We start from the raw sequence: 9693 nt of genomic DNA, 5'->3' as shown, positions 1-9693 counted from the left end.
CAGGCCATGATCTTCTGGTTCATGGGTTCAAGCCGTGTTGGCTCTGTGCTGACAGCTCAGAGCCTGGAACCTGCTTCAGATTCTATGTCTCCCTCTCTCTCTTCCCCTTCCCCCTTGTTCTCTGTCTCTCTCTCAAAAATAAGTAAACATTAAATTTTTTTTTTTAATTCAAGAGTCAGATGCCTAACTGAGCCACCCAGACACCCCTAGAATGTTTTTTCCCCGCTCTGGGTGCATAATTTTATTCTAGCTTAGGAAAGGCCTAAAAAAAAAAATTCCTCCTTTAAAACACAGGCATGCCTCGTTTTATTGTGCTTCACTTTATTATGCTTTGCAGATACCACAGTTTTTACAAATTAAAGTTTCATGGCAATTGTGCATTGAGAAAGTCTGTCGGCTCCATTTGCCCACTTCACGTCTCTGTATTACATTTTGGTAATTCTTAAAATACATCAAACTGTCTCATTATATTTGTTTTGGTGATCTGTGATCAGTAATCTATGATGTTACTGTTGTAATTGTTTGGGGACACCACAAAGTGTTATGTGTGTTCTAACTGTCCCGCTAACCAGCCATTCCCCCCCATGTCTTCTCCTCTGATCTCCTCATTCCCTGAGGCACAACAAAACTGAAATTAGGTCAATTAATAAGCCTATACTGGCCCCTAAGTGTTCAAGTGAAAAAGAGTCATATGTCTCTCATTTTAAATCGATCAAAAGCCAGCAATGATTAAGCTTAATGATTAAGGCATGTTGAAAGCCACACTAGAGGCTGGAAGCTAGGCTTCTTATGCTAAAGTTAGCCAAGTTGTGAATGCAAAAGACAGGTTCTTGAAGGAAATTAAAAGTGCTACTCCAGTAAATGTGTGAATGATAAGAAAGCAAAACATCCTTATTTTGATATGGAGAAGGTTTTAGTGGTCTGGATAAGAGATCAAATCAGCCACAACATTATCTTAAGCCAAAGCCTAATCCAGAGCAAGGCCCTGACTCTCTTCAATTCTGTGAAGGCTGAGAGAGGTGAGGAAGCCACAGAAGAAACGTCTGAAGCTAGCGGAGATTGGTTCATGAGGTTTAAGGAGAGAAGCTGTGTGTGGTTACCATGGGATTGCTTTTAACATCCTAAAGTTACAACATTGTAATGTCAATTTATACCAGCTTAACCTCAATAACACATGAAAACTCAGCTACTTTACAGCCCTGACCCCACCTTCTTTCAGTTGTTAATGTCACAAAATTACATCTTTATGCATCTTGTGTCCAAAAGCATAGATGAATAATTAGGTTTTTAAATATATCAGTCTCTTAACATAGAGAACAAAAAGTAGAGCTACAGACCAAAGTCATAACAGTACTAGCGTTCATAATTGTCTGTCTGCTTACTTTTACCAGAGATTATTTCTTCAGAAGGCTTCGAGTTACTTGTTCAGTGCCCTTTCATTTCAACCTGAAGGACCCCCTTCACTGCAGGGCCGGTCTAGTCATCAGGGCAAGGCTTTCAGCTTTGGTCGATCTGGGAATGTCTTCATTTCTTCCTCATTTTTGAAGGACAGTTTTCCCAAATGTAGGATTCTTGGTTGACAGCTTTTTTCCTTCAATGCTTTCAACACATCAACCCATGCCTTCTAGCCTCCAAGGTTTCTGATGAGAAATCTCCTCACAACCTTATCAGTGAAAATATGATGAAAAGCAATGTTCCTCTGAGCTTTATAGATGTTAATAATGAGCCTTATCGTGTTTTACACAACACAACATTTCCTTATACGTTGTAGCACCATTTTGAGACCAGGAACTGAGTATTTTAAGTGTAGACATTACGAGGTCTATACAAGCCAAAATTACAGTTTTCTAAACTTGAAGTGAAAAGGCCACTGAACCATCTTACAGATTTTGATTTCTAACAAAGTAAATATCAATCTTGAAAAGCCCACACAAACAAACAAAAAGCCCATTGGGGGGTCTTTTTTTTTTATTGAGTAAAGGGGTTTTGGGAATAAAAAGTGAGGAAACCACTGTGGTCTCAGACATCCCCAGCCATGATTGCATAATTGGCCCATTTCTTGCTGTGCCCTCACAAAGCCCCATGGTGAAGTCATGGCAAGACCTGTCTATATAAGACCCTGGCTCGGCTGGGTGTTTGGTCTTTACAGTCCAGGAAGCTTTGGTGACCTGTCGGCCTTTGACCCTAGCTAGTTTGATTTCGACTTCTCTTTTTTTCATTTTGTTTATTTATTTTTTTATTTTCATTTTTCTTTCTTCTCTACTCCTTTTCTCTCCCAATTTTTTTTGCCTTTTTCTGTTTTTACTTTTTTCTTTTTTTCTCCTTTTTTAGTTTTTCTTTTTCTCAATATTTTTTCGTTTCCTCCCTTCATTTTCTTTGTGTGTGTGTGTGTGTGTGTGAGTGAGTGTGTGTGTGCGCGTGTGTGTGTTTTTCATTTGTTTTTTTTGTGTTAGCGTTTTAGTACAGTTAGTATAGTTCATATTGTTAGTATAGTTCATAAGCATAGTATTGTTAGTATTGGCAAATTTTGTAGGTTGGTATTGTTGGTTAGCATAGTCCGTGTAATTAGCATTATTTAGCGTTAGTATAGTTAGTAGGTCACCATGCTTCAGGGGCATAAGGCCATTACCGCTGGTGAGGAGGACTTCTGTATTTACGAGATCCCCGAGATCACCAGTGAGGGCAGCGTCCCCCCCAGGAAGCAGTCTGATGTGACGTTCATCAAGAAAACCCAGAAGGACCCCGCTGGCCTCCAGGGACTTTGTCGTGAAGCCCAGAATATGAAGACCTCAAGTCACCCAAGTATTGTCAAGTCACTCGAGGTGATCAACACCAAGGAAACGTTAGTTCTTTCAGAATATGTAAGCAGAGACAGCCTGTGTGACGATTTTACGCACCATGGCCAAGTGACGGAGGAGGTTCCAGACACATTCTGCCGGCTGTTATCGGTGGTGGAGTACTGCCACCAACAAGGTATGATCGGCGGGTATCAGAAGCTAGAGACACTGCTTTTTGACAAGAAGCTTAAGGTAAAACTCACGGGGGTTGGACTGAGCATCCAGTTTGCTGGCTACAAACTCAACACTTTCTGGAACAGCCCCCCTTATTCTGCCCCGCGACTCTTCCTGCAGCAAAGGGAGGACACCCCTTCCGCAAACGCTTGGAGCCTGGGGGTGGTTTGGTACTGCTTGGCCACCGGGTTGGAGCCGTTTGAGGGGGAAGTCTTCTGGGACGCGGAACGAAATTTTGAAAACAGGGAACACAATGCTCTGATTTTCATGTCCCTGGAGAGTGAAAACATGTGGTACACGTTGACAACTATCCAGCCCACGATCAGGACACCAAGAAGAGTCTGCTGCTGGGGCCCCATCCCAACCTGTTCCAGCACAGGCCTGTCCTCAGAGCAGAGTAGTCTGACCTCCGAAGGGACCAGCATAGTGACCATGATTAGCGGGCCCAGATGCAACTCGCCAGCCACAAACTCCGACACCAGCAGTGAATACAGGCAGCCAGGGAGGATGTCCCTAGAGCCAAAAAATCAGGTTCTCAAACCTCTTGATAAATTAAAAAATGTATTCAAAAAGAACAATAAAATACAACCCAAAAAAAATGCAAATAAATGAGAGCCAGAAGAGAGCCACGTGTCCGTGCCTTTATTTTATTTTGTTTTTTAACTTTAAAGGAACTTAAATGTTTGTTTTGAAAGAGAAGGGACAGTGCAAGTGGGGGAGGGACAGAGGGAGAATCCCAAGTCTACTCTGTGCTATCAGCTCGGAGCCCAACGCGGGGCTCCAGCTCACAAAACTGTGAGATGGTGACCTGAGCAAGACCAAGAGTGGGACGCTTGAGCCACTGAGGCCCACCCAGGAGCCCCGTCCCTGCTTTTTAAGTGCAGGGAACGATGCTGAGCTCCAGGAAGCCCGGGGACATGGCACAGGAGATTGGCCAGGGCGACGGGTGGGACCAGATCCAGAACAGCTTCACAGGCTGGAGGAGTGTCGGTGGGATAGTGACCTGCTGGATGTGGAGTTGTAGGAAGCACAAGGTGGAGGTGGTGAAGTTTTAGGAGTGATGGGGGGTTCGTGGGTCTGGAGCCGATGGCCAAGGAAGAATTCGTGAAGAAGTCTTTGGTGCAAAAAGGTGATTTTATTAAAGCACGGGGACGGGTCCCATGGGCAGGGAGAGCTGCACTGGCGTCGTGACGGGTAGCTCATTATATACCCTCAGGTTGGGAGGGGGTTAGGGAGAGAGCCAGAATTCCTTGGAGATTTACTCTAGGACTCAAGGTTCCAGGACCTTGAGGGGCTAGCTGTTGCCAGGAAAACGCCGTTTCTTGCCGTTTAATGAAACCTCAGCCATGAGACCCTTTAGATGGATCTGGGCAGGCCATAAGCGTGGAGGATGATTGCCAGCATATATGTTGCGGGGGTCGAGATGAAGTAGATTTGCAGGGTCCTCAAGGTTGGGATCATGTGAAGCTAAGGTTCTCTTTTGCCCCCACCAAAATGTCATCCTGTCAGGCAGCTGAGCTCCTAGAAGGAGGTCACTCTGCCTGTTTCATGGACTTGTCAATGGGCTGCAGGCAGTAAGGGAATTTAAGTTTTCATTTGCCTTAGTTTCCCACATGACCACGGCAAGCATTTAAACCCCTTTCCTTTGTTCTTGGGGAGCCAGGAGTGTCCAAGGACTAACACACACATTCCACCTGGGAGGGACGGTGCCAGCCTGGATTTTGCCCTGAGCCTGCCTGATGCTCCCTTATCATATCCCCCTGCCCCCTGAGCAGTTTTGACCCTGGAATCTTTAGGGTTGCTGCAGGCGGAAGGTCTCATCTTCTGTAGCTTCTTCCTGCTGAGCAAGGGCGTAGAGTTGTCCCTACCTATCTCGGTCAATATGGGTCAGTCAGGGAACATAGAGGGGAGTTATAAAAGGCAGAGGCAGCTGAATCCACCGTGGGCAATGTGTATGAACCTCCTTGAGTAAAAAGGATCGTGTGTTGGCTTGAAGTGATTGCAGTGATGGAGTCTTGGTACCAGGCAGAGAGACATGGGAGAAAAAGCAGAACAGAATGAGAACCACTAGAAAGATCAGCCCAAGTGGAAGTCCTTTGGTAGCTGACGCACCTCCTCCAGTCCAGGAGTTTAACCAATCATTACAGGAAAGGGATTGTTTAAAGCGCCAAGTTGGAGTACTCATGTCAGTGAGAAATCCAGAAGTGTTTCTGTGGTCATCTGGAATGTACACACAGCATTTTGTTTTGATGAGAGTATAAGTTACACCTTGTGCAGCAGTTAGCACACATGCCGTTCTATTTTGTAGAACTGTTTTCTGCATTCGAGTTATGTTCTTATTTAACACTATAATGGTATGTTGAGAGTCATTTAAGTCCTTAACTGTGTAACAAGTGATGTATGTACAGCCATCCTGTAGACTCTGTTTGGTTCAGTAAGCAATCAGCTAATTAATCAGAGGTACTCTTCTGGAACCGAGAAAAACAGGGGTGGGTGACTGGTTAGAGCAAATCATAAACTTAGTGTTTCCCAGTGCTGCCAGTGAGATGTTAGATGTCGGGCGGGAAGCATCCTCAGAGGAGAGTGGGAAGAGGCAGCAGGAATGAGGTTGGTCTTTCTGGTTTGTACCTCAAATGTCTGTGGTGGTCCTTTTGAATGGCCCATTGTAAGAAGGACTTGTTAGTAGAACTTGGGGAAAGAGAATGAAAAAGAAAGCTGCCATCATCATAAGAGGTGTGAACAAGTGTTCCACAGGTTCACAGGAAGAAGAAGGCACATTCGTGTGCTCATGGATTTCCTGCGAAAGGGGGTACAGGTTTCATTTAGATACGGGTGCCCGTGAAAAATGCCCCTGTAACTTGACTGCAGCCCTTTTATTTTGGAGTCAAATCCCCTGTTGTATTCGACTTTCCATCCTTTGAATAAACCAGGTCTTTTGGGTTTCTATGGGGTAGGTTTCTAGTAACTGTCAGATCAGGTTTAGGAGGGACATGTTTGCATGCTTAGAGATTTATGAATTAACCCAGCCTCAAGTGAAGGATGAATAAACCACTAGCCTCTTTGTCTATTGATAGGTGAATCCATCCCATCTTCCAGTCGTTTAAATCATATACCCATGGGGTTATTATTCCCGCAGAATAACAAGCAAGAAGATTGTCCATACCTGTGCTACTGTGACAAAGTTTACCTCGAGTTGTCTAGCTTAGGCAAACAACAAACTTTTAAAGACAATCATAACTAGGATTTACCATCCCTAATGATGTGTTCTTGAAACATAGTTTGTCTCTGTAAAAACCCTCATTTCCAGAGATGGCCAAATCGAGACTAATTCACTCGTAGGACAAGTCCAGCTTTAACAACCTTGGCCCAATTGTTTCCATAAGTTCAGCAAGAATAGCGATGGATCATAAGGATCTTTTCAAGTCTGCTCTGCCGGAACCTTTTATCAGGAATCTCCAGACTGAACTTTTTGTAGCCTCTCCGGGCCAGAAGCCAAGCCAGTTACTTCTGTCAGACAGGCCTGCAATATCTGTGGAATCGGGCGAATTCCTCTTCACGAGGTCCCCGAGATATCCTGAGGTTCCTGCACCTGCCAGGAAGTGACATTCTTGACTCACCTGGGGAGGCTACTGGGAACTCTAGAAGCAAGGTATTGGGTCAACATTTCCAAGGGGCTGTATGGCTCCATGTTTCCCAAAGTCAACCTTGGTCCCTTGGAGATACACGCTCACACCTCTGAGTCTGTGCATGGCTCTCAAATAGGACGTCCCAGTCAAAGCCTTGGTAAAAATAACCAGTATTTCCAATGGTGTCCCGTTCCAAGGACTTACACAAATGAGTATGATTGTCATGAGAGAAAGGATACTCACTGGGAGGGTGTGAATGTCAGAGGGTTTAGGTAGAGAGAAAAGATAAACGCTTCCGCTCACAAAGGAATGCTTGATGACATTTCCGTAGATCATAGCTATCTTAAGAGGAAGTTTCCTTCACCAGAAAGAGCAAACATCAGAGAACCAGCAGTGTCTCTGACAAGAGTCCCAAAACTCTGATCTTCCTCAGTTCATTCAGTCCCACGTTCCCAACTCTTGTTCAGTTTGATTGCGGCTTTTTAATTCTGAATTCTGGACATTCTTACCCGTTTTCATGTTCATCTTAAAGACATCAAATACCCGTGTTTGTCCACAGAGCCCTTTTTCCGAATCGAGAGGTCCTTAAGGATGCAGCTGACGAGGAAACTCAGTTATTTCTGCGACACATAACACTTCAATAATCAGACTATCAAGTGACGACCTTATGCCAAAACACTGAAAACTTTAGGAATTGCGTGTAGAGTGGGGGTAGTTGCAACATTTACCCGTGCAGTACAGCCCAAGGTTTACCATCATTTGATAGAGCTTTTCTGAGTAACTCAACATACCAAATGAAAAGGCCTACCTGGTCAGAAAGACTTCATTTACAATTGAAATCTTGGGAAAGTCTGCTAAAACCTTAGAAGGTTATGAAACCTGTCCCAAATAGGATTGCAGGTCATTACAAACCTTACAACTTTATTTATTCAACCAAGGTTGAAGGTGGCAATGAGAGATCCTACAGGCAAACGTGTAGCATCATAGAGCTGTTAGCAAAGCCTAGCTCCTTTACCAAGGACACGTTTTCACTTGAGGTCATCAAAGACCTGATCGTTAGAAAGCTTTAGAAAGCTTTGGTTCTCCTGTCAGACAACTGAGAAAAAGAACCTTGTTTCCAAAGCAGACAAACCTTATGTTTAGGAATCAATGCCTGAGCACTCGGTCCTATTTGGAAAAAAAAAAACCTAGATGTCCAATGAACTTCATCTCCTTTGTCATGCAGACTTGAAAGAAAACTTTAAAGTTTCAGGTTACTGAGGCGCCTGGGTGGCTCAGTGGGTTGAGCGTCGGACTTCAGCTCAGGGCATGACCTCCCGGTCCGTGAGTTCGAGCCTCACGTCAGGCTCTGTGCTGACAGCCCGGAGCCCGGAGCCTGCTTCGGACTCTGTGTCTCCCTCTCTCTCTAGCCCTCCCCGGTTTGCTCTCTTTCAAAAATGCATAAATGTTAAAAAAAAAAAAAACAGCAATAACGAAACGAAACCTTAAAGTTTCATGTTACAAAAGACTTTGAAAGCTATCTTAACCTGTGACAACTTTGAACCAGGCACAACTAACCATTATTTTAAGTCATCTTTGTGCTAACAAATTGCAACCGAGATAAAATGAGCTTCTCTGACCTTGGTAGAAAACCTTGGTAGAAAAAACGTTTTCTATTTAATGCTGATAAGTCTAAAGACAGGTCTGCCAAACTTAGGTGAGTTTCAACACTGAATTGTTTCACCTGCGTCCACTTAAAAAAAGAAAATCCGTTTGTTCTCCCGGGATGCCAGTGGGGAGGGATCTGGGGCGGGTGGTCCCAGGGGTGCTCTGGGCTCCTTGACCTGGAGGGTAGGAGAAGGAGCCGGCGGGGTGCCTGAGGCACTGAGGATGGGATAGGAACCAGGTACTCAGGCCACACCCAAGGTGGTGCAGAAACAGGAGGAGGGGGAGGGGAAGGCAGAAGAGGTGAGGTGCCAGCAGAAGGCAGACAAGGACAATTTCCTGGTTCCAACCTCATCAGCTCTGTCAGAGGCACAGATGCCATGTTTTCTGTTCCCCCAAAGTGGAAATGGGCGATCTGGGTCAGGCCAGAGAAGAGGGGAAAACAAATGGAGTTTTAGCAGCTACTCGGGAATATTCCTTCAAGTCCCCGTCCCAAGGAAGACTAAGCACACGTGGCTCTAATCATAGCTGTGAAGCCGGGAAATAAATGAGGGAGAAGCCCTCACATCTAGTAGGAGGAGGAACAGAGAGAAAGAGTCCGCGTCTCCTTTGTCAGGGATGGCCTGTGTTTCCTCCCTTAACCTGGGTTCTCTTAGGAGGAAGGAGGCCTGTTGAGACAATTATCATCTGGTATATCAGGAGGGAGTTTCCTGACCTGGTTCCTGAGCACGTTCCCCAAGGGGCCCCAGGGTCCGGGTAGCCATGAAGGCCTGGAGGTGGGTACCTCTGTCTGTTTACTAAGGCCACACAGTGTTACAGGATCAGTCCTTTCTGCATTTTGCAAGCCCAGTTGTTGCCAGTGGGTTACAAAGTCATCCCAAGGGAGAATCTTTGGAGACTGAGGAGAAGCCCCCATGCTCCTCCCAGAGAGAAAAGTCGAAAGAAAAGAGAGAGAGGCTCCGTTGCCGCTGACCATGCCCCCGACTCCTGGGTGGCACCGCATGCACACGGTATGTCAGAGCTTCCTGGTGTCAACGTGCCCCAGGCGTCCCTCGAATAAAATCTCCATGACCGCCAACTGGCCGACTACGGGCTCCTGAAGGAGGGATGCTAGCGTCCCCCCACTTCCCCGTTGCATTCTAGACTGCAGACGGGTGCCTGGCGAATGGACCGAAATACCTTACCCCGATGGCCGTGCCTGAAAAGGGCCCTGATGGTCACGTCCTGATTCCCTGGTCTTTGAAGAGCATGCCACAGAGGCCAGGCTCCAGGTTCTTGAAGAACCTGCCATTTGTAACCCACGGAAAACACTAGAAAAGTTTCACAAGGGGGAATCAATTGCCCAGTTTTGTAATTTCAGTAGTAGTTAGTAGAGGACATTGACAGAAAGCAGCATATGGGGAAATCCATCA

At 45.5% G+C, this 9693-nt stretch overlaps 1 protein-coding gene across 1 annotated transcript; it reads left to right on the top strand.

The window, feature by feature from the left end:
• The first annotated feature begins 1923 nt into the window (after window positions 1–1923).
• On the top strand, window positions 1924–3636 carry LOC128775568 (serine/threonine-protein kinase SIK2-like). The gene is made up of 2 exons (XM_053897498.1): window positions 1924–3029; window positions 3132–3636. Exons 1-2 carry the CDS (start codon window positions 2604–2606, stop codon window positions 3621–3623), a joined length of 918 nt encoding a protein of 305 aa, XP_053753473.1. The 5' UTR covers window positions 1924–2603; the 3' UTR covers window positions 3624–3636.
• Window positions 3637–9693: the final 6057 nt, after the last annotated feature.

This window comes from Panthera pardus, unplaced genomic scaffold, assembly GCF_024362965.1.
Source record: "Panthera pardus isolate Hobbes unplaced genomic scaffold, ASM2436296v1 HiC_scaffold_8, whole genome shotgun sequence".
In the NCBI taxonomy this organism is placed as follows: domain Eukaryota; kingdom Metazoa; phylum Chordata; class Mammalia; order Carnivora; family Felidae; genus Panthera; species Panthera pardus.
The sequence above is the reverse complement of the archived record's forward strand: the minus strand, read 5'-3'. Positions and strand labels throughout refer to the sequence as shown.